Source organism: Pelodiscus sinensis, chromosome 4 (assembly GCF_052426305.1).
Source record: "Pelodiscus sinensis isolate ZL-2025 chromosome 4, ASM5242630v1, whole genome shotgun sequence".
NCBI lineage: Eukaryota > Metazoa > Chordata > Testudines > Trionychidae > Pelodiscus > Pelodiscus sinensis.
The window spans coordinates 91,827,509-91,852,661 of record NC_143055.1 but is presented as its reverse complement, the minus strand read 5'-3'; the positions used below and the strand labels follow the sequence as shown (position 1 = coordinate 91,852,661).

Sequence of the window (25,153 nt, the reverse complement as noted above, 5' to 3'; positions counted from 1 at the left end):
TATATCCACCCTATAGTAATTGTGTACTTTTCCATCATTTGCTTATGAGAATATCAGATGGGACCATGTCAAAAGAAAGACACTCCAGTAGGATTAAAAGAAAAAGAGCAGCTCACCTCTGCCAACAGAACTTGCTTACTGCAAACCAAAATATTTCACAATAAAATACCCACATCTGGTTAAATCACTTCATGGTTATCATAATTTTTGCTAATGGAAAAATATCCTCCATTTATAGTGTGTGAAATTAGGAGCAACTGAAGTTTGAATCCTCGTAAGCAAGCCAAGAGAATACAAAGAATAGGGGGGCTAGAATTGTCTGATGGTGAAATTTAGTATAGTGAAGTTGAATGTGTTTTATCTTTTGTTCTTAATGTTAGAGCTGTTAGTAATGTTAGATCATTTAGAAAGATGCAATTTGGAAATCAAATCCTTGTTGCTTTCTGCAAGTACTGTAGGCTGGATGACTTCACTGGGACTTATGAACGTGAATACTGTGTGGCCCTAATTCTCTAGTGAAGACAAGGTTTTGAACTGTTTGTAACTGAATCACTTTAAACATAAACAGTGTGTTCACACTAACTATCCTGAATATAAATTTTGCTCCTCATTTACACAAGCACTATCTTAAACAGTTTATTTTTCAATGTCTGCTGGGTACTCATCCTAGCTGAGCTTCCAGTAGTGCATTTTGGGAAGTTTCCAAGTACCATTTCTGCAGTAGGGGGAGAGTTAGCTGAATGCTTTTATGTTGTGTGCATCCACAATAGAAGTCAACTAATTTGTCTTGACTTTATTAAGCCTGCTAAAAAGTCTCTCAAACCAATTATTAAATCTTTGTAGACTGTCTGGGGTATTTTTCTATGTTGACATAAAGTGTTATACAAATGTGCTAGGAGTTTTCACTCTAGAATAGACTAGGCCTAGATGTTTGCAAGATATTTCCTTACTTAGGAGAAGTGGTGGGCACAACATCTGTCTTGAGCTACGCTTTAAGTCAGTTGTGTCCAACACACTAGCTATATGTGGCTATTTGGCCAGTTGAGTGTTGCTAGTCAGCTATAGCAGTATAAAGGCTGCTGTTTCAGAACTGGTTGGGCACCATGGTTTTAAGTACCTGATAGCCCTTTCCACCACTGCAATATGAGTATATGTACACTGTTGTTATGCCTATTGCCATATTATGTAGACAACATATTTATGTACTTATTTGTGTATCTACATGTTGTCAAATTGATCTAGGAAGAGCAGTCCTTTACCCTAAGGTATTGTACTCTTTAGTGCTTTGGCTTTTAAAATTGGGTAAGACGCTGGCGATTGTGTGGCTTGTAGCTCCCCATGGTTGCGGTTTGCCATTCCCAGCCAAGGGGAGCTATGTAAATGGAAGCTGTGAGGCTCTGTAGCTATGGACACTTAAATAAACAAAGTGTTGCGGCCCTGCCAACAGCTTACCTGGGCGGACTTGTCACCCAACTTTGAAAACCACTGTTTTAAAGTATGTTTCTGAGAGCAAAAATTTCTAGCTACTCCATAGTTAAGGTCTGGGCAAGGACAAGTCTTATATTAAACCCCTAAAGTGGAAAGGCTTATGTTCATCCTGGTCTTTGGTGGTATGACTTGATCTTTAAAAAAAAAAAAAAAATTGGTAAAAAGAGCAAAATATTTCTCTCAAAGTTGACCTGATAATTTGATATCTTCACAAAAATAGCATTTTGAAAAATGTGTTCTTGTTTCTACTATTCAGTTTTATTTTTTGGAAGTGATTTAATTATCATTCTAAAAATCTGAAAAATACTTCAAAGTAGATAATTCAGACTAGTAGCATTCTAAATGTTCTACAAATAATCTAGCCTTGAGATTTCTGAACAAATTTCTATCAAGAACCACCCAGTATTTTAAAATTGTTTTCAGCAAGTGGCATATTCTGTTCTGAAAGTTCTTGGGTTGTAAATGAATACATGTAGAGACATTTTAGTTATTTAATTAAAGTATGACTTAAGTAATATAATCTAGTTTTCATCTTTTCAGTGAAATAGGGAGATAAAATAAAGCAAAAATATGTACTTCCGTAGATACTTACGAGGTCATTTAGAATACATTTGCCCTTCATGTGTTGGTCCAGGTTGAACACTTGGAATTATGAATTCTTAACTAAAGTATTGCTCTTTGTCACATGGCATTAAAGAATAAAGTATTATAAATCAGCTGTTGCAGTTAAGTGTTGACCTTGTAATACTGATAATGATAACTATCAAGATTAAAAGCCAGGAAAGGATCTGTTGCATAATTTTTTTTTAACTGGTTTAAAAACAATCCAGGTTTCATTTCTATTTTCTTTAGCTCATTTTGTTACTGTATTTTTTATTTGTAACAATGCTCTTAGTTTAAAACTTGATATGTTGCCAGTATTCTGTTCTGTTATGCTGAAGCACACCACTGTCAGACTTAATTACCAAGTTTGGTATTTTGTAACAGCTGTTGAGAGCCTTGTATAATCTGCTGTGCATACTGTTTGTTTAGAAAGATGGAAATAATACATTTAAGTAATAGTGAACAGAAACTCTGACACTAACTACTTTTAATTATTAAAACTCTATTCTCCTGATTTCTTTATTCTGTTAATTCTCCTGGTGCCTATAAGCAAATCCAGCTAGTGGTCAGGGATTAAAAAGAGCCAATCAGCAGGGTTCATTTGGATTGTTCTTAACTGTTTTTTAAAAAGAGGAATTTTTTCCCCAAAATATTTCAGTAGATGCCATCAGTTTATAAACTAACAGGTGTCAGAGCATCAAGTTGTTATCGTATATGGAGTAAGATAACCGTTATCTGTTCCAAATGGGCAAGCCATTTCCTGTGATTCTGTTACCCGGTTTTGCAAAACTGGGTATCTCCACTTGCGTAAACTATTGTCTCCTTTGGGCAAGTAGTAATTCATTCATAAACGATTTTTAAAAGGTATCTAGTCTTTACTGAATTGATTTTTTTTTTATCAGAACAATTTATATTTATTGCAGTGAGGTTTTGAAACAGTATTTCTGTTGTTTGCACCAAATTGGGACTTATGCATATGTTAAAAAATGTAAAGAAATATTTTTTTCTAATCAAGTAAGAGATTTATTCTTACTATATTGTAATGCTTATGTATGATGATGACAGGTGTTGAGAGAGAAATGAGATTTTTAATGTAATAAAAGTAGGCTAGCCCTGATCACTCATTCAGTATTGTTAAAAGACGTTTGCTTTGTAGAATCTCCTAGATTTTTTTTTCCACTGTGAGAATGTTTTGTGTTTGACTGGTTTTGGATTTTAAGGGATACCCTTTTTTATCTCTTCCTTACACCGTTACCTGGTAACATGATTTTAAAAAAGTTGTAGTGGTAAGGAGTGCAGTGAATGATCTCTGTTTTATCAACCAATCTCCTTGTGTCTTCAGGGTCAGCCAGCTGGTTTATTTGTCCCATCTGCTGTCTTGACAGCAGTGACAGTGCTGGCAAAGTGACTCGTCTCCCCAGTTAAGTCTAGGATATATTTTCTAGTTCCCCTTTCTGTCGTAAAGTTTCACTGTATTCTGTTCCTGCTGGACACACTACAACTTACCACATTTTGAGAATTAAACACTTAAATAGAGTTTGACAAAACTTATTGAGGCGTAAAAGGGACTGGAGTGATGTAAAGACCTCTAAAATGGCTCCAGGCAGAGAGAGATTCCTCCAGCTCCCATCCTGGGACCTTGCACAAAGCCGTGCCAAAGAACAGATTGGTATGGAGTGCTGCAGAGATTGAGACATTGCTGTAATTGAGACTGCTCCTCAGAGCTGTCTAAATTATGACAAGAGCTGCTCCAACACCCCAAAAATGTCTGGGAGAGGAAGGACAACAACATTTCTCCTCCCCCTGAGCTGTGAATTCTGTGCTGTGCTTCAAAGAAATCAAGCACAATGTACATGTTTGGCATTAAGAAATTAAAATTACCATACAAGGTGACTTTTTTTTTCTCCTCCAATTGCTAGTTCAGCCCTCTTAGCTTTAGGTAGGCTAACACTTTTGAAGCTCTGTTAGCTGTGTTGAAGCTTAGGAAAGAGCATGGCTAGTAGGGATGTGGTAGTTTAAATGCTTAAGCTAATCTTCATGGTTACATGCAAGACCCCTGTCCCACGGTATGGGAGGTGGTCACACACCCCTTTTCCCCCTGTGCTGATGCCTCTGATACAAAGGTGATAACTGAGACTGTAGTGGAAGTATCAACTGAGGAGTTGGAACCAATGGATGTGTCTCCTGTTCCAACATCCCCTGATATCCGTGAGCCAATGAAAAAGAAAAAAAGATACCCCATGACTTCTATTTAAAGTAATTGATAGTAAGAGCATTTTAAAAACCGGCTCCCCACGTGAGCCAGCTCCCACAGAGCTGCGTCTCCCCCGCATGTAAATGTGTAAAGCGGTTACATGTTTACATTCCCCCACACTTTTTAACATCCATAATGGCTAGCTAATATGGCTTTAAAGGTGATTACAGGCCTGCTGAAGGGGGAGGGGGATGGGGAAAGAGGGCAATTGCCACAGGATGCAGCAATTCAAAATGGCCCAGGGCTCCTGGCCATTGCTACTGTGGTGGTGGCCAAAGCCAAAAACTCTTTAAATCGCCACCAGAGCCCCATGCAGTAAGCTCTGGTCAGTGAAGGAGGCACTAATAGCTGCTCCCCAGTCCCACCCCTTCCACCAGGGATGTGGAGCTGGCCCAGGGGCCCAAGAGTCTGTTGGCCCCACTGGGTGGTGGCCTCTGTCTTAATGTTCACAAAGGCTTTTAGGTCATCTTAAGCTAACTGGATTATCATGACTGGAAAACACCCCTTTTCATCCATCAACATGAGGACATTGTAATTTTTTGTCTGATGTTTTTATATGGTGACCTAAGTGCTTTAAAGAATTTTATACATATAGTAAATGTGCAGAGGTGGATAAGAAGAGTTTAATAGTGTACTTAGTGTTGCTAGAATTGATCAGTTTTAATTTTAAAGTATTTTTATATTATAAAGTTTAATTTTCAGTTTGGGGAACTTATGGGGGTGATCAGATAATGGGAGAGTTCAAACAGTAATTATGACAGTTGACATTGAAATGCAAACATTTAAAGCTTTATAACCATCAGAACGTAAATTGTCAATATCACATGTCAAAAAATACAAGTAAATATCCTTACATTAAATTCCAAAAAGTTATCAAGCAGCATTTTTCTTTCTTTTGCCTAGCTGTAAATTTCAGTTATTATCAAAGGAAACATTTTCCCCCTTGGTTTGTGTGTGTTTAATGAAGTTCTCATAGTTTTTTTGTTTTTTAAATCAGTCTAATCTTGCATGCCTAAATTTATTAATTTCATTTGGATTAATCAGTTAGGTCAAGGGATCATATTTGATCTTAAGTCACAGACCTTGATTCTGTGGCATTAAGGCAGCTTTGTGTCTGCCTTCAGAGTGATCAAACACAGTGTTTCTCAAGTGGGGGGAGGGCTGAAAGCCAGTTCCAGGGGTTCTGCAGGACCTGTGGTTGAAGCCTGGAACCCCAAACCATGTTGCTGTCTGTGGGCTAAAATGCAGAACTATGGGGCTAAAACCTGGAGCCCTCATGTGCCTGTGGGGTTGAAGCCAGGAGCCACAGGGTGAAGCCCCAAGCCTAAGGGCTAAAGCTGGGAACTGCAGGACAGAAGCCTTGAGTTCTGGTGCCCACAGGGGGGCTTACTCCCCAAGCTTCAGTTAGCTTTGTGGGGCTAAAATTGAAAGTTGCTGGGTTGAAATCCAGAGCCATGAGTCCTGGCAACCCCAATGTGGCTAAAGCTGTAAACAACATGGCTGAAGCTATGGTCCCAAGCCCTGATGCGTTCTGTAGAGCAAAAACTAGGAGCTACAGGACTGATACTCATGAGTCCTGAGCCCTTGTGGGGCTAAAACTTGGAAGCTCTGATCCTCGGTGCCTCTGTGGGGCTAGGGCTCCGAACACTGGTACCCAAAAGTTAAAGTTAGGTGTCATGGTTGTTAAGCCAGTAGCTATGAGGCTGAAGCCCCAAGCCCTGGTGCCAACCCTCCTTCTCCCACATGGAGAGCCAAAGCCCATGGCCTGCTTCAATCCCAAAAGGTGGGGCAACAAATATATCAGATAAGGATATATTTTTAATTTGACCATCAGTTTCAGAACACAACCTGTGGAGTGATAATATTGAACTCCTTCAATAAGTTCAGCTACCTTGTGGGCTGACATACACTGAGGAGGTGATGCGAGTAAGAAAGCTGTTATTAACCTTGGAAAGTTTCGGAAATACAAAGACAGCTATTTAATTTTGCTTTTATTTTGAAGTGTAGGGGTGCGTCAGCCAGTCTGTAATTAGTGCACACGTACTGTCCAGTGAATGTTTGAAGCCCTCCAAATTACAGAGACATTTAATTACAGAGCATGACATATAATAAGTATAAGCAACTTTCATTTTTTAAGCAAAAGGCCAGGGAACTGCATACTAAAGCAGTAATGAAATCCACAACTACTGTGGATAAACAGTTTTTAAGGTCATCCTTCATAGTAGTGCAGAAAATAGCAAAACAAAAAAAAATGCATACAATTGCTGAACCTTTGAGAATGCTGAGCGCTACTGCAATAACAAAAGAGTGTTTGGAGAGGAGAAGGTGAAGGTACTGACAAAACTACCGATGTCAGATGACACTGTCAAGCAACGTATCACTGCTGTGTCACAAGACATAGTCTCACAGTGTATTGATTGGCTGCATGACAGTGATGTTGCTATACAACTAGATGAATTCAGACATTTAAAAACGTCCTGTTTACTTGCCTGTGTTCGGCACATGCGATTAAGAAAGGAAGATTTTTTTGTTTTGCAGAGTGCTCAAGACTACCGCCAAGTCAGATGACATTTTCAAACTGTTAGAAGATTTTATGATTTCAGCAGAAATCAGTTGGACTAATTGTAGAAGTTCTGCTACTGGTGGGGCAGTATCAGTCATGGAAAAGCAATCTGGTGTTGTGCAAAAAGTAAAAGCCATATTGCACCTTGTGCTCTTGGTACACCGAGAGGCGCTTGCTGCAAAAGGTATTGAACCATGTATTTATGGAGTTCTGAACACAGCAGCAATACTTATTAATTTTATTAAATTCAGAGCAATAAACACCAGGCATTTTACTGCACACTGTGAGGAAGTGGGTACAGAGCACCATTCTTTGGTCCTTCATATAGAGGAGAGATGGCTATCACGAGCCAGAATGCTTGCCCTATATTTAATCTCAAGGAAGAGTAATGTATCTTCTTAGCCAGGGTGAAATACAAAGAAATGCAGAGGGAACTCATGTCCCCCCATAATATGGTGACAGGAGGGGCAAGAGGTCAGAGCCTCTGGGTGGCCTGGGGGATTAGCAGGGAGCCTGGTGCCTACAGCAGGTGCTGGGACCGCCACGCTCAACCGGCAGTGGCACGGGGAAACAGAGCAATACAGCTTGGCTCCCCCTTCTCCCACCGCATCACTCGGGAACGGATGGAACTGTCCCTACACATTCATCAGCAACAAGGTGGGGAGCAGAGCAAGCAGGGGCCAGCTGCTGTTGGTGAGTGCAGGGGAAGCCTGCCCCTGCAGTGAGTGCTGGGTCCCCACTAGTGCATTGCTCATGGGAGATAGCTTGTGGGGGAAGACTTGGAGCAGGAAGAGGCGGGGCATGGCATGGTCTGGGTCAGAGGGAGCGTTGTCCCAGTCTTCCCCCAGTGCTGCAGAGAAGAGGGGGTGGCCACCCTCCATGTCCTTCCTCACTGGTCGCCCCTATTCTTTGCTGATGATAAATCTGTGTGTGGCTGGCAAAATTGGGTTAACTCTCAGGCATTTTCAGTGAATAAGATGAATAAAGTTATGTAAGATGAGAGCATTCATTTTAGTGCCAGCAGTAAAAGAATTGAGGCATTCAAAAGAAAACTACAACTCTGGAAAGTTTGTGTTCTGTGGAGGGCACAACTGATACATTTGAGCTCTTACATGTTTTTATTCAGGAATGAAATATTGACTTTGACCTAATAAACCTCAGCTAGCAGCACATCCGTCTGGTCTGCTTAATAAATGTAATGCTTATTTTCTCGAACTCACAACAGAGCAAGATGATACAAACATGGGTTACAGTGAGAACATTGAAGGTAAACTTCCATCCCAATGTCCCATCAAAACTGTTAGAAGCCAGACAGCACCCTCAGAACCAGGTTCAAAGAAATGCTACTGGAGACATTTTGGTGTGAGTGTTCTTATAAGTAAAATCACTGTTTCTTCTGCAGCACAGAAAATTTTGATCCCTTGTAGTGCTATTTACTATTTAAAGCCAGGTTTTCATCCATGACATCAATGAAAATGAAGTACCAAACAAGGATAAACACAATGAGAGGTGGATGTGATTTTTTCAAAGAAGCCCTTCCCCCTGCATTTTAACAGAATTGATCAACACCAACAATTTCACACTCCTACGATAGGTCAGGTGTTCCTCACCTGCAAAGCAGAATCCAGCCTTCTGCCTGTAAAAAATGACTAACAGCATCAGATGTAAAATTCAGATAGATGTACAAAATTTTAGTAAATTAGAAGTCATATAAATTCATTTACAGTACTTAGAACTTAAGTCCATCAGAAATTGTTTTGGCTTCTTCATATAATGCATTTATGTACAGAACAATACATCTTGAAAAGGAATAGGCAGCTAACTAGTAATACCACACAGTAATTCGTAAGACAAGGCAAACTAAAACAGAATTAAAATTGCACTGTTGACCATGAAGGGAAGTGTCAGAATAATTTTGACATCTTATTTGGAAGCTTTTTAGGGTCTGTTTATCTAAAATATAACTAATATTTTGGGACCAACATGGCTTCAACGTGGCATAAAATATAACTTGGTGTTTTTAGACTGGTGTAAAATTGAAATTATATAATTAGTTGACTGGTGGAAAGTTTTACTTGTTGAGTATGAGGGCAGAGTCCTCAACTTCAGTGTATAAAAACATTTCAGTGTAATTGAAACATTTACATAGTTGGGTGTGTGTGTGTGTTCACACATGCATATGTGTAGACAGTGCAAGAGTGGTCAGTTTTCATTTTTTCACCAGTGACACTGTCAGAATCATGTCCATTTCAAGTTGCTGCTGCTGGGGAAAACGTTAGCAGTAGCAGAGACAGGAGAATCCAAAAATAGCAGTCATGAGGAGGGTATTGGAGAATTCTTGCCGCCTCCTTTTTACAGAGTCTAGAGTAAAGGAGGAATTAATGGAAACTATTCCCAGTAATCTGGATGCTCTGGAGTGGACTCTTTCTTCTTTCCAGCTGCTATAGAGTTTAGGTGGAACAGCAAATTTACCAGACACCTACTACTACAAAAAGATAAGCCCATAACTATTGTTCAGAATCAGTACCTTCTTAGAAATGTCAGTGGCCAGCTGGTGAGGAGCTAGGTTTCTCATCACATTAGTGCACTGAGTCAGGGCTTGCTGATAATGCCTCTCTCATATGAGCTTCTGGATTAGTACATTTGGTCCTTTGGCAAGTAGGCGTTAGGAAGGGACTGAAAAATTTACCTCTCAGTAAAATTAACTGGATGCCATACTAGAAAGAGACATAATTTTCCTTCCATATACCACATGACTGTGTACAGCTGAACAATTTATTTTTCCTGCACCGGAAGTAGTAGTTCATAGTTTGGGTATTACCCCTGCTTTTTAATTAAGTGATGTTAGGTTGTTCACCAGAATGTTTAGTAATTGGATAGGTGTCTTGAAGTGCCAGTAGAGTTACTAGTTGAATCCTCTTTAGTTCACTGACACTGGAGATAGGTGACCCAGCTTACTCTAAAGATAGATTTGCTCAGACGCTGGCTGCCTTGCAGGAACGATTTAGCTTTGAGCAGATTTCCATAAATGGAAAGAGTAACTGGAGGGAGACGGTACCTTGGTAAGAGTGTCAGTGGTGTGTAACAGGTGTTTATGGAGTTGCTGGTTTTAAAAACCTTTTTCCAGGGAAAGGAATAGAGCATTGGCCCTGAATATAATGATATTTTAAACTGAAAATTCAGCTTGCTTATTAAAAAAGTTATTGCTGTGTTCATGTTGTTAAATGTGTCCTGTATCAGGTTTAAAATTTAGAAATGTATGCTACAGCTAGATTTAATTTTAAAACGTTTTTATTTAAAAACTCACTATTTATAAGATTTAAGTTGAAAGAGAAATATTCAGTAGTCCCTTCTCCCTTTCCAGCTCTTGCTTAAGAGAAGAAAGCTGCATAGTAAAAAAAACCCTGCTAAGTCCCAATTCTGTGAAAATATAAATATGGTCAGGTAACCGAACATAGAACCAGATAGGTCTGTTATACAAACTAAATCTTTTGTTGTTTTATCTGTTCTGCTCAAATGAGCTGAAAATATTACTAGGTGATCCCTGGGCTTTAGTGGGACAGTGCTTGGTGATGCATTTGAATCCTTCTCTAGAACACTGTTAATCTATAACCTGTCCTTATGAAAAACTAATTTGTTTTTGTTTAAAATTAAGGCAAAAGTCAAGTTTCAAAGACCTATCTTGTAATCCTTTCATTACCTACCACGGACTGTAGTCTCACTGACTAACCAAAATCCAGTTTAAAAAGTGGGGACGTTGTTTTCTAGTTGACTTGGATCTGTCAAAACATGTTTTGTTGGTGTTAGCATGAAGCTTTTGATATAAAGCAGTGGTGGGCAACCTGTGGCCCATCAGGGTTCTACATATAGCTTGCGCACCCCCTAGCTCCTCTCCTCCTGCCTCTCACATGCTGGGACAGGAGCAGGGACAGGACATGAATCAGCCAATTCACAGCACTCTGGAAATGTTGGGAGGAAGGGGAAGAGAAGGGACAGGGCACGCTCGGGGAGGTGGCAGGGAAGAGTCTGAGTGGGAGTTTAAGGGGTAGTGTGTGGATGGGGTCTGCAGAGTAGAGCAGAGGGTTGAACAGCCCCTGGAAAAATGAGTAGTGACACACTTATAGCAAGGGCGTGTGTGAGATGTTTGCTCCTTGCGCACACAATGTTGTGAGAGCCGTGCACTCCTGCTTCTTTAAGTTGTTTTTGCTGGCAGCCTCATTTGTCCCTATTAATGGATTGCTTTGTGTTTGGAAAAAAACATGATAAAGAAAGAAAATCAAGTGCAATGTATTTAATTTTATTCTTAGGGTCATAGTTAGTGCACATGCCCAATTTCAATCTTGTGGCCCATTGAGATAAAAGAGGATCACTCACTAGCTGTGGTTGCCCATTGCTGGTTTAAAAACTTCAGTCAGTTATCTTTTGGTTTCACCTTCTGCAACACAATTTAAATGTGTGCTGGATCATGTAAGCAGGTTGTATTGCAATACCTGCGACTCTCTTATAAATAACATTGTGTCATTGTGTTTGGTATTTTTTGCAGTGGAAGCATCAGTTCATGGCAGCAATGTGCACTGTACAGATAAAACGATTGAAGCTGCGGAGGCGTTGCTTCATATGGAGTCTCCTACCTGCTTGAGAGATGCCAGGAGTCCTGGTATGTCAGCTACATTTCCAAATTGCATAAGATCTTTCTCCCTTCATTAATACAGTCAGATTTATAAGGAATTTATTTATATTGAGGACTGTATGAAATTAAATACATTTTGTTTTCTCATTTCAAAATAATTGTTTGATTTGATTTAGTTCTCCAAGTTTGTGAGAGGTTTCATTTGGTGCCTCTGTCCTGCAAGGGATATACACCTAAAAATTGTCACCCTTCTGAAGCAGAATCTTGACATGTTAGTTAGTTGTAATGGTAAGATAGCTTTGAAAAGTCTTTCTCTCACATTTATTTCCCTGTAAAGTGATAGTGGCTACTTAAGTGATAGTGAATTCTTCCTTCAGATGTCTCACTTTCGCACTCTAGTGAAGCTGAGGATCAAAAGCTGCATTGTGGTCATTCTAAAACCTCAGTAAATAGTGCTTTTTATTATTCATGGTCACTCAGTGTCTAAGATTCTTTAGAGATAGCATCAGTCATATACAGTGAAGCTATAAAAGTGAAAAAATCATCATGTAAGGGCTGAAGTATGACATTTTTAGCTAGATTCATGCATAACATTTTGCTGAGTTTGAAAAATTTCAGACATGAAGCTTAAAACAGTCATCTTTGTTTCTAAAAAAACGGCAAGGAGTCCTGTAGCACCTTATAGACTAATAGAAGTGTTGGAGCATAAGCTTTCGTGGGCAAAGACCCACTTCGTCAGATGCAAAGAAGTGGGTCTTGGCCCTCGAAAGCTTATGCTCCAAAACTTTTGTTAGTCTATAAGGTGCCATAGGACTCCTCGCCACTTTTGCAGATTCAGACTAACCCAGCTACCCTTATGATATCTTTGTTTCTAGTTTGTTTCAATAATTGTCTGAGTCTGACTCTTAATTTGCCTGATTAAGAACTGAGTTACATTCCTAAAAGAGAATTATAGTCTTAATTTTTCCATGTTATTACAAAAGAGACTAAATCATACTCACAAACCTTGGATCTAATTTTCAGAAGTGCCGAATGGGGATGTTAAGGACTAGTTGACTATCTGATAAGCAAATACTTATCGGTTAGTCAGTTGACTAGTCAATTCCTCCCCCTCCACCCCTTTTGCTGACTCTATCAGATAGAGGCAGCGAGGGGGTACTTGAAAGCAGCAGTACCATATAGCAGAGCCTAGGATCAGCTGTGCGGCTGTCCCTTTGAAACGCCGAGGTGGCATTCAAAGGGGCAGCGCTGCACAGCTGATCCCTGGCTCAGCTGTGCAGGTGCTGCTGCTTTGAAATGCTGTCTCGGTATTTCAAAGCGGCAGCGCCACACAGCTGAGCCCAGGATCAGTTATGCAGCGCTGCGAGTGTGGAGCCCGGGGTCAGCTGGGGAGTCCCCAGTTGATCCCAGGTTCCATGGAAATGCCGTGCTGGAGCCTGGGATCAGCTGTGCAGTGCTGCCACGCATGGAGCCCGGGGTCAGCTGGGAAAATGCTGTGCAAAACCCGCAGTCAACTGGGGAATCGCCAGCTGAAACTGGCTCTGCATGGCATTTCAAATTGGTGTCAGAGCATGGAGCCCGGGGTCAGCGGGGGACTCTGAGTCCCCTGCTGACCCTGGCCTCCATGCTGTGCTGCTGCTTAGAAATGCACAAAAGTGCACACTGGGGAAGTTGCCAGAATTTTTTCTTTGAGCAAAGCTGTGTATTTCACCCCAGCCTTGTTTTTAAAGTGACTGAGTTGTTGTGGCTGAAATATTAAAAAAAAAAAAAAATTTCAGCCAGAGCTGGACACCTAACATGAAAATTTCAGCTCAACCATTTGCAAGTGTTGGGAAACCTATGTAGTAGGCAGTTCTCTGAGCCCCATCTGTAATAAAGACATGCGAATCTGTTGCATTATAAAGTATAGATACTTCATGAATGTAGACACCATTTGAATCCATGGGAAAGAAGCCACTTTCAAAAGTAGTGAGGGTTTTTTTTGTTTTTGTTCCTTCAATTTAGGCCATTTAAAAATTCAATTTTAAAATATTTAGTGCAATTTGGATTGTTGTGTATATATCTATATCTATAAATATTAAAAGTATAATAACTAATAATTGCAGCCTAACTTTGAGCTTCATTTTTTTTGGGTTGAAATCCAATGCCTAATATTAAATTATGCTGCAAAAACATGAACATACTCAATTTTACACATTCATTTTGCCCAGCTCCCTTCAGTAGGGCTACTTACCTATCATTATGCATGTGTTCAAATCTCTGTGAGATTGGGGCTATAGTTCTTAGTAGCTAAATGTATTCTTTTTCCAAATACTATAACAGTATTTAAGAATTAAATGTTTCCCATGGGTTGTTCTGCTATATTTTAATGTTTGCTTGAGAATTTTTTTCTATCAGTTGTGTAAATGTATATACATATTAATAATTATATTGTTACTTCCCAGCTGTGCTAATGTTCTGTTTCAAACAATTATGGCTCCTTGGCTGAATCTGTATTTATTAAAAAATGGGTTTCTAATCAGACAGTCCTTTGGAGACACTATGTACTACAGCTGCTCCCCAAGTTGCGAACGGTCGAGTTACGACCGTTCGCACTACGACAAAGCTTCCATGGAGCGGTCGTAAAGGCGGTCCCCGAGTTACAAACGCGATCCGCACTTATGAACAGTGCAGTCGCTTGTAACTCAGTGGGGTCCGAGTTACGAACAGTTCGAGTTACGGACCAAGTGTTGGTCCGTAACTTGTTCGTAACTCGGAGAGTGGCTGTATAGGTAGTTTGGGTAATATAATGTAGCATACAACCTTTACTATGGTGATGCTACAGTGTTGTACATGAAAATCAGTCAAATGAGGACAATAGTTCCATGTACAATAGCTTACTGGAAAAAAATGTAATCTGGCTACTTTTAATAAATAACAAAAAAATGCTACAAAGCCTATGTGTACATTTTAGACTACCAGTCTGCAAAAATTCACATAAAAACTATTTTTGAAATATATATCCAAAAATACAGCTAATATGGTAAGCATATCTCTTCTTTTTAATAAATTGTATTTTAAATATATTTTGAAGTGGAGACAGTGGGGACTCTTCATATCTGTGTATTAAGGATGTTAAAATGTGGTTAATTGACTAGTCGAGTAGTCGATGGAATTTCCATTGACTACTCGACTAGTCGATAGGCACTTCTGCATTTGTCCTTTGCAATGTACAAGAATCCCTGCTGGAGGAATGGGAGGAAGGAGGAATGCGGAACTCCGTGTACATCCTGGGGCCAGCAGGAAGTCCTGCTGACTCCGGGCTGCACGCAGGTGCCTGCTTTGAAATGCCAGCGGGGGCTCTTGTGCATTTCAAAGCCATGGAGCCCAGGGTCAGCAGGGGACTCCCTAGCTGACCCCTGTTCCGAACAGCATTTCAGTGGAACCAAGGATCAGCTGGGGAAATGCTGTGTGAAGCCCGGGATCAGCTGGGGAATCCCCAGCTGACCCTGGGCTCCACAGCTGCCCCTTTGAAACACACGGAGGTGGCATTTCAAAGGGGGCAGTTGCTGCGCAACTGATCCCGGGGGCATTTCCCTAGAACTTGGGGTCAGCTGGGGAATCCCCAGCTACTGTGTATGTAACATTTTAATTAAACTTAATGGAGTCTTGAGTTCTGTGGTAGAATTTGTAATGGCTAGGTTATAAACATGAAAATAGGAGTGTCTGATGGAAGTGCTGATGAACATTAACAGCAGTAAATATCAAAATGTCACATCTTAACTACTGCCCATTTTTTAAACAGTTAAATTTGGGTTTTAAAGTGGAACTTGGAAAGTTTCACAAGTACTTAAACATATACATCTTAAAATGTAACCATTTATCTTGTACATGTTCTTAATATTGTAGAAAGAATGTTATTGCAGCCAACAATTTACTTAAGACTCTATTTTTATTTATGCCCTTCAGACAAGTTGATGTTCCCTCTAACGCGAATAGCAACATCCTTACTGACTTCAGTGTGACCAAGATTGAACTTGGATACCTGTCACTGCCACATGTCTAATAACATTGACTTGTATATGCATGATTTGATTCCTGAATCTTAGGCGCCTTTATTTCCTGTAAATAATTTGATATATGAGATAATAAAGGAGTTGGGTAGAAACTTTATCTGGTGCATTTTTTTTTCTTTAGTGGAAGTTTTTGTCCCTCCTTGTGTGTCAACCCCAGAGTTTATCCACGCTGCTATGAGGCCAGATGTGATAACTGAGACTGTAGTGGAGGTATCAACTGAGGAGTCGGAACCAATGGATACGTCTCCTGTTCCAACGTCTCCTGATATCCGTGAGCCAATGAAAAAGAAAAAAGGTACCCCATGGCTTTTATTGAAAGTAATTGATACTAAGAGTATTTTAGCTCTAATTCAAGATACTATGTGCAATGGAGTTCGTTCCACTGGCGATAATTTTGACGTTATCCCCACTCATATGCTTGTGTGTGAAAAGGGAACTCTGAGTTGTAGGACTGTAGTACATAAAGATGCAGTAAAAGAAGGGGGAAAGCATAAGCAAAATAATATGGGTTGTTAAATCATAAGAACGGGGGATTGAAAAAATACAAATAAGAAAAGGTGGCAACCTTTAACTGAAAAAATTAAGGGATTCAAGCAGAATTTGTAAGTATTCTCTGGAATATGTATAATTACTTTTATATGTCACCAAGGAGCATCTCAAATATACATGAAATTCTAATTTTCCTGATATATTTTAATAGTTGAAACCTGTGAAAATCTTTTTGTTAAACATCTCTGCTCATCTAAGGGCCCGTTTAAAGATACTGTTTTAATATATGGATGCCTTTACATACAATTTCAAATAATTCCAAACGTTCTACATCCAAAACAAGTCAAGGCCAGCATTAGAGGAAATGACATCTGCTTAAATTATTGCCTGTAGGGTAAAAACTGTATAGTGCTTATTAGCGCCAGGTGTTTCACTGAAGGCGTTTGTGGTAGTTCCTTGTAGATGGTGACTTTATAGGCTGAAACATCATGCTTCTATTTTTCCTACTAAGGCTGAGGTTCACAGCTCACACTGGAAGCTAAGGCCTGGTCTACATTACACAGTCAGGTTGATGCAAGAGAGCTTACATCAACCTAATTATGTCAGTGCACTATAGCCTTGTCCTGTTAAGATAAGTGCCATACTACACTGATGTAGAATCTCCACCTTAACAAGTGGCATAGGGCTGATGTTGGTGCAGCTTAAGCCACACGCTGTCTGTGTAGACACTGAGTTGTTTACATAAGCTGTTAGCTCTCTTGTCAGTTTCTTGTAAGGCTCCAGCAGAAATGGGAGAGGAACATGAAATTGACAAGAAAGCTGGGCAGCTAGAGTCTGCTACCAACTGGGAGCCAGGCAAAGAAGCCTGAGGGGCTGGGAGCCTGCTTCTGGCTGTTAACTATCTTGTCAAATTTGACATGCCTACTTGGCTCCTAGCAGGCAACAAGGGAAGGGAGGGGCCAAGAAGCCAGGACAGTTGGACCCTGTTCCCTGAGGAAAAGAAGCCACGGGCATGTCTCTTCCATTCTCTCCCTTCCCCCTCCTCCCGTTTCCCCTCCCTACTTCTAGCAGAGAATGGAGAGATGAGTCCCGGATGACTTCTGCTCCCAACTGGGAATGAGAGGGTGTGTGTGTGTGTGTGTGTGTGTGTGTGTGTGTGTGTGTGTGTGTGTGTGTGTGTGTGTGTGTGTGTGTGTGTGTGTGTGTGTGTGTGTGTGTGTGTGTGTGTCCCGGATGACTTCTGCTCCCAACTGGGAATGAGAGGGGTGTGTGGGTGGGTGGGTGTGTGTGGGTGGGTGTGGGTGTGTGTGTGTTCGCACGATTGTATTTACAAGAACTATAAGGATAAAAATAACTTTGTCAATAGCCAAATGCCACAATGAGTTTGGCAGAAGCTACAACAATACTCTGTTCAGCCATTTTGATGCTTCTGATATCCACTGAAAAATAAAATCTCTCTTGTCAAACAGTCAGATTTACCAGAGTTGGGTCATGTTACTAAAGCGAGCTGTGAGGTTATTCTCGTAGTAGGCCAAGATTTTGGTGAATGTCTAATTGTTGGTTGGAAAGACTTACAGAACCCCAGGGCAGCCAACTATATATATGTGCCTTTTGGGACTTTCTTCTTCCCGCAGAATGTGTCTCTCTTTCTTCAGCTTTGTCAGGTGGTTGTTCTTAATAATTCTGCTTCCCCATCTGAATTTAGTAATTTAGCTGTTGCCGTGGCTGAAGCAGGGATGACTAAACCAGTGTTCCTCAACCAGTGGTATGAGTACCCTTAGAGGTACTTGAGAGAAGTACCTCTAAGGAAACTGAATTTTTGTTTTAAGTTTTACAGCGCTTTATTATTTTTGTACTTTTTACACCCAAAAATTTCATCATCTACCCAGCTACAATTAAGTTGTTTAAACAAATGTTTTGCAATGGTAGAAAAAAATTTTTGTGTCTGAAAACTGTAGGTACTGGGGGTACTTATTTTTTTTTAAAGGGTACTTTATCAAAAAAGGTTGAGAAACACTGGACTAAACCATAATTTTCATAACTTCCATCTTAGGGTAGGGGCTCAAAAGTACTCCAGGAATTTTCTCCATTGGTGGTTCTTTTAGGTAGTATGTTGCCATGTGGTGTTAGTATCACATGTTTATTATCACAGCTCAGCAAGACAGACAAAACTGTTTTGGAAAAGGCAACAGATAATTTCTGCAGCCTCCACTATTTTTGTAATTTTAAGTGACAATGTTGGAAAGGAGACCTATGATTCTATTTTGTATGTGTATAATAAAAATGTTACCTTTAAAAGTATTTTCCTTTAAAAGTGTGCCTTCAGTGGGCAGTAATTCTCTTCAGTATATGACTCTTGTAAATATTCCACTGTCACTATAAACTTCAGCTCCATTATGTGATTAACTGTATTGTAATTTGCAATTTTTAAGCCATTGTATCAAGTTATAAAATGTATAAATCACCAATTCTAAAAAATAAATGCAAGAATTACATTATTAAAGGAGGAAGCTACTTTCTTGCTTATTTGTGTGACATGCATTGATGAAGAAAATGATACTTACCTGGAGGATACATGCATTTTGAGAGTTATACAATTTTACTAAAAGTTTTGTATGTTTTATTTAATAGAAAAATGTATGTAGCAAATGTAGCTTAACTTAAAATAGTGAAACAGTAGCAAGTCCACCAGGACAAGATGGCATTCACCCAAGTGTTCTGAAAGCTCAAAAATGAAATTGCAGAACTATTAACTGTGGTTTGTAACATGCCCTTTAAATCAGCTTCTGTACCTAATGATTGGAAGAAGCTAATATGATGCCAAAAAAGGGCTCTCGAGGTGATCCTGGCAATTACAGACCAGTAAGTCTAATGCCAGTATCAGGAAAATTAGTTGAAACTATTGTCAGGCACATAGATAAATATAATTTGTTGGGGAAAGTCAACATAGTTTCTGTAAAGGGAAATCATGCCTTACTAATCAACTAGAGTTCTTTGAGGGAGTCAACAAACATGTGGATAAGGGGGATCCGGTGGATATAGTGTTCTTAGATTTCCAGAAAGCCTTTGACAAGATCTCTTACCAAAGGCTCTTAAGTAAAGTAAGTTGCCAAGAGGGAAGGCCCTCTTGTGGACTGGTAATTGGTTAAAAGACAGGAAACCCAGGGGAGGAATAAATTGTCAGTTTTCAGAATGGAGAGAAGTAACTAGTGGTGTCCCCCAAAGGTTGTCCTGGAACCAGTCCTATTCAACCTATTTATAAATGATCTGGAGAAAGGGGTAAAGAGAAGATGATACTTTACTGCTCAAGGTAGTTAAGATCAAAGCAGACTGTGAAGAGCTTCAAAAAGATTTCACCAAACTAAGTGACTGTGCAACAAAACGACAAATGAAATTTCATGTTGATAAATGTAAAGTAGTGCATTGGAAAAAATAATTGCAACTATACATACAATATGATGGGGACTAATTTAGCTATAACTACTCGAGAGAGATCTTGGAGTCATTGTGGGTAGTTCTCTGAAAACATCCATTCAGTGTGCAGCAAAATTCAAAAAAGCAAACACAATGTTAGAAATCATCAAAAAAGGGATAGAGAGTAAGACCGAGAATATCTTTTAAACCATGGTACGTCCCCATCTTGAATACTGCGTACAGATGTGGTCACCTCGGAGACAGTGCAGGGGGGAGCCGGCTTAAAAGAACAGTTTTCAAAGTAAATGTCTTAAAATGTAAAAGAGCAGTTTTCCATATAGGCAAAAAAATTACAATTTCAATTATTGTATTTCTTAAAAAAATATTTTCCTTTATATTAATCTTTTTGTAAAACCAATTAGTTCTGAACGGAAGAATAAAATATAATGAACTAGGGATGTAAAACCTTAGGTTTAACCAGTTAACCGATTAAATAGGTTCCTGCTGTGTGGAGAGGGGCAGTGGCAGCAGGGGCTGGCAGCCCCAAGTGCATGGGGATCGGCTTCTGTCCAGGCTCTTGCTTCCCCTGCAGCAAGAGTGGGGAGAAACGACTAGTCGACTAGTGATTCAACTACCTGATAATCCTAGGCTACTCTACTAGTTGCTTACATCCCTAGTTTGATGTAGAATACTTTCTTTCAGGAGCAATTCACATTCATGTTATTAAAATATGTCTTAATGGCTGAACTTTTCTTTAACCTTGATCACAGAAACACAGACTGTCTTCAGCTTTCTGACATAGGGTGAGATCTTTACCACTTACTCTGGTCCTTTTTATGTTGAGTTACAGGGTCTTAGCAGCATGGGGCACTCTGAAAGCACCAGATCTGGCTGGGGAAGGACTCTCTTGGCACAAGAACATGAGGCAGTTAACTCTGAAGCTGCCTGCTTAGGACTCCCCCATTGTTGCCATCCTATAGGGAACATAACAGTTCATGGCCATAGCATGCAGCACTGCTGAGATTTCAGGCTGGGGGATCATAGGCAGCCACAGGTAGGCTGCTATAACTTAGGCCCTGATGGCTCTCTCAGTAATTCTGAGGGTTACAAAGCAGCCCTGCATCAAGAAAGTGGAGAAGTGGCTTATTAGTCACCTTAGTCCCCAACCCCCATGTACTGTGAATTTGATGCTGCACCTCTTGGAATTGCAGCGCAGCATCTCACTCTTAGCCTTTTAACAGATAAAAGGTTACCCAGAAATGAAGGGATGCAGTTCTTCTTGTTCATTTTGTTTTGATTGTGATCCTTTGCGTAGTGTACTTTCACAAAGGACTACGATGTTAATATTTTTAATGTAAAAGAGCAGTTTTCCATATAGGCAAAAAAGTACAATTTCAATGGTTGTATTTTTTAAAAAAAATTTCTTTAATATTAATCTTTTTGTAAAACCAATTAGTTCTGAAAGGAAGAATAAAATATAATGAACTAGGGATGTAAAATCCCGATTAACCTATTTAAGTAGGTTTCTGCTGGGTGGGGAGGCGTGGCGGCAGCAAGGGCTGGTAGTCCGAAGCGCAAGGGGACTGGCTTCTGTCCACCTCTGGACTAGAGCAATCCTCTGCCCACGGCCCCGCTGCTCCTGAGTATCGGTTAACAGGTACCAGTAAGCATCACCCATTAAGGATGATACTTACCTGGGTAACCAGTTAACTGGTTATCTGTTCATGTCCCTACAATTAACATGATACTTTGATTAATATGGCAGTCATTACTGACATCAGACCAAAGGAATATAAATGTATATGTTTAGTGCATCCCTTATATTTAACTGATTTGTAGCTGAGTTACACTGACCTATGAAATCCATAATCAGATTTACTATAGTGACTTGCAAAATAAATAATCTTATAAGATTTAAAATTAGAATATTTAATAGAGGCCTATTTGTCCATACAATGTAATAAGGGAAATACCATGCGAAACATGAATCACCACTTAAGTTGTAAGATATTACTTATTTTTTCTATATGTATGTCTTACAATTTTCTTTTTAAATGTCATATACAGCTGGCCGTAAACCAAAGACACAGCAGTCAGCCATTTCCAATGGTTCTCCCGATTTAGGTATGAAGAAGAAACCCAGAGAAGGCAAAGGTAATTTCTTCCATGTATTAAGTCTTAAAGTAGTGCATTTTATTTAGTTATTTATTTATTAGGGTTTTTTTATGCACTAGTACTAAGTACATATTGTGAAATACCATGTTTTGGTCAATTCCTTGCTGAAGTCACTGGAACTAGAATTTTACCCCATGTCTTAGTACAGGGTCTAGTACTAGCTTAATTGGAGCCGCTGTGTTTTACTGTAATATGATTATTAAATATTTATAAGTGCTGTAGTTAATATTGTGTATTTTGAAATTCTGATAGTATATATGGACTTCACTTATACTGGCTGTTGTGTTCCTGTTGGCTTGTTGGACACATGCTTTGTTACGCTGCCAGTGGAGAGCCTATGGCCAGGTAGAGCAAGCAATACAGTGTGTTTGCCTTACATGTAGAAGCTCCTTGTTGTATATGCAGAGAATCTTGTTGCTTTAGTAATGGATTCAGGGTCTGCAGTGGGTTAAATATTCATAAGGAAGTACTAGGTATGTTAAATTTAGATGAATTAATTAATCAAATACTCAGTGGGATTTCCATTGACTATTGGATTAGTCCATAAGGGTGCCTCGCCTTTGAACTGTAGCAAGAGCTCTGTTGGGTTCTTGCTACAGTTCAAAAGTAGAAAACCCCACAGGCAGCTCCGGATCAACGGGGGGACTCTCGCTGGCCCCATGCTCCCTGCGGTGCCTGAGCCTTTCAAGAGCCACTTGGCTCTTGTATATTTCAAAAGCAGAAGCCCTGCAGGGAGTAGGGGCCAGCAGTGGCTCCTTGCAGTACCTGAGCCTTTGAAATGTACAAGAGCAAGCCCGGTGCTCCTTGTGGTGCCTCAACTTTTGAAATGTACAAGAGCCCCAGAAGGGCTCTTGTATATTTAAAAAAAAAAAAAAGCCCTGCAAGGAGTGCAGGTTGTGAAGTTCCCCGCCATCCCCCATGTTCCCTGTGGGGCTTCTGCTATTGAAATGTACAAGAGCCCGGGCCACCATGGATAGGGGCTGCTGGACCCAGCACAAGCCAGGATCAAGCAGTCCTGGTTTGCGCTGGTCCAGGACTGTTGTACCTCTGCTTTTTAAATGTAGAAGGAGGGGGAGGAGAGAGAAGGGGGGGAAAAAAATGGAGGGGACGAAGAAAAAAAGAGACAGTGACCGTCTCTCTTTTTTTTTTCCCCTTCCCCCCTTCCTCCCCTCCATTTTTTTTTCTTCTCCCCGCCTCCCTCCTTCCCTATTTATTCTTGTATCTGGACTTCCAACACTCCTGTCATCTGAAGAAGTGGGTTGTGCCAATGAAAGCTCATGTTACCATCTACATGTTTTGTTAGTCTTTAAGGTGCTACCAGACTATTGGTTGTGTTTTAAGTTTTTCCTGTTATAGACTAACTCGGCTATCCCTCTGAAGCTTTTGTACATTTAAAATGCAGAGTTTCCATGAGCTGCACCCTCTGCAGCCACGGACAGGCGCTGCTTCACAGCAGCCTCCTTTTACTCCCCCTACTATGCTCTGATCTCTCTCTGTGCTCTGCTCTGGTCCCGAATTGGTCCCACGACCACAGTGTTCTCTTCAGGACATTGCCCTCCAACAGTGTCCACTCCACTGTTTCTTACCCCCTCACAGGGGTATCAGCAGTTTCCATTCTCATCTGCCACTGTGGCCAACTGCAGCCCCAAAGTCTAGCCCTTTGCCTCAGGGGCAAGCCACAGTTCTTGGTGTGGTGCTAGAGGGAAGAGGGGTCCCAGGCCTGCCCACTACATTGGATCGCAGCTCAAGGACTCTCTGGCAGCAGCCTTGTTCTGCCCTCCTCTCCCACTCTGCTGCCTCCTTTTCCCAAGGCCACTTCCCCTGTGACTCTCGCACCCTCCTGTCCCCTATATCAAGGCCGGTAGCTTGGCAGGTATCAGACTGGAGTCTCCCTCTCTAGCTGCCCTGAGCCTGCCCAATACTCTCTCTCTAAGGTGCTTCCCTGAGAACTGGTCCCGCAATCTCCTTAGGTCAGTCTCCAACTGCTCTCTGCTCTGCTGAGAAGTTCTGTATAACCAGGGTCGCCCCAGCAAACTGTCTTTTGATTGACTCCTTCCAAGCCTCTCTCTGATTGACCAGGGTTCTGCATAGGCTCCATGCATCCTCCTTTAACCCCGTCTAGCCAGAGTGGGTTAGCCGTCCCACCACAGATGTGCATTCAAGAATTATTTGCATATTTATGGTTCATTTTTAATTTGACATTTTAGGGAACTCCTCACACACTGACAGCAAAGGTTGTTGGGTTTGGGGAGTGACAGCAGATGGTATGCAATGAGTCTCATATTGGACTACAACTGTCAAATTATATTATACCTATAAGAGGCACACAAAGATATAGATTGATGCAGTGATGCATCCCTGATACTTTGAGCTGCTGTGGTTGTGCAAAGTAGCTGTAAACCTGTCTTAATTGGCCCCCTGAGGAGTCCTTATTTACGGGAGGGGGAATCCCGAGGTGGTATAGAATGACTTAGAGGTGATTAAAGATATTTTGATCCCCCCCCCAACCCTCCGAAAATGATTATTTGTAGAAACGGAACTGTTTTTGTGAAGACTTAGATTTGACAAATCTTTCTTGAATCATGGATAGGATTTAGTCATAAAAACATGTTCATAGCTTTCCAGTGAGATATAGCATGTGTTTTACCCCGGAATGACCTGCCCTATTGGACTTTACCAGTGTGATGTTTCTGTGCATAAGAAAACCTAATTTAGATAATTTTAATATTTTTGAGCATTATTTCCTCTTCCTCAGAGGTTGCACACTAAGTTCGCTAGGGGAGGCTTTACAAGGGAAGGGAGTAAAAACAAATCCCAATGAAATGCTTTACAATTTATATTAAATATTAGCGAAAATAGTAGTAGCTACAGAATATGCAGTGGTATAATCTGGTTTTAGGAGGACCTGCCATGCACCTTGTGATTAATATGGCTATCCAAAACTCCTACTGACGGAATCATACATATTTAGTTTGATACAGACTGTGAGGGAAGAGTGCCACCTACTGAATCACCAGTACCACTTTCTGCAGCAAAATGAGGGTCATTTCCATTAAATTGGTACTTTGTGGATCTAATGTGTTCGTGGGAAGGAACAATATATGTTGAAATTCTTGCTCAATTAATGCTGTGAGGTTTTTCATTTTTTAAGTGCAGAGGCCATAGCAGAAAGACACACAGCACTGATAGCTGGAGGTTAGCATGTTGATGATAAGCATGGGAGAAATCCTGTCAATAACTGTTAAAAGAATTCCAAAGAATGTAAAGCAAATTAAGTTTCATTTTTCTTGTAGGAACAATTTATAGAATTGAAAACTGACTTTTCCTTTTTTATCATCTGCAGATTAACTATAAATATCTGAAAAACAGCACTTACTACTGGAACTTTATTTCCATTTCATTTTCCAAGTCAGAATAAAACCAGTAGATCTGGGAATGTCTTAAGAAGTGTGTTCCCTTGGTTAGAACCGATAACTGGATTC

At 40.3% G+C, this 25,153-nt stretch overlaps 1 protein-coding gene across 7 annotated transcripts in view; it reads left to right on the top strand.

Moving 5' to 3' along the window:
• ELF2 (E74 like ETS transcription factor 2) overlaps positions 1-25,153 on the top strand; it is a 65,902-nt gene that overhangs the window by 34,889 nt on the left and 5,860 nt on the right. For 6 of the 7 annotated variants that reach the window (XM_006124423.5, XM_075929935.2, XM_075929934.2 and 3 more), the window contains 3 exons: positions 11,452-11,565; positions 15,715-15,888; positions 21,564-21,650. In XM_006124423.5, coding sequence (XP_006124485.2) covers positions 11,452-11,565; positions 15,715-15,888; positions 21,564-21,650 — 375 coding nt within the window. Of the gene's footprint in view, positions 1-8,325; positions 9,971-11,451; positions 11,566-15,714; positions 15,889-21,563; positions 21,651-25,153 lie in introns of those variants that run through there. The other variant, XM_075929939.2, reaches the window with a different exon arrangement.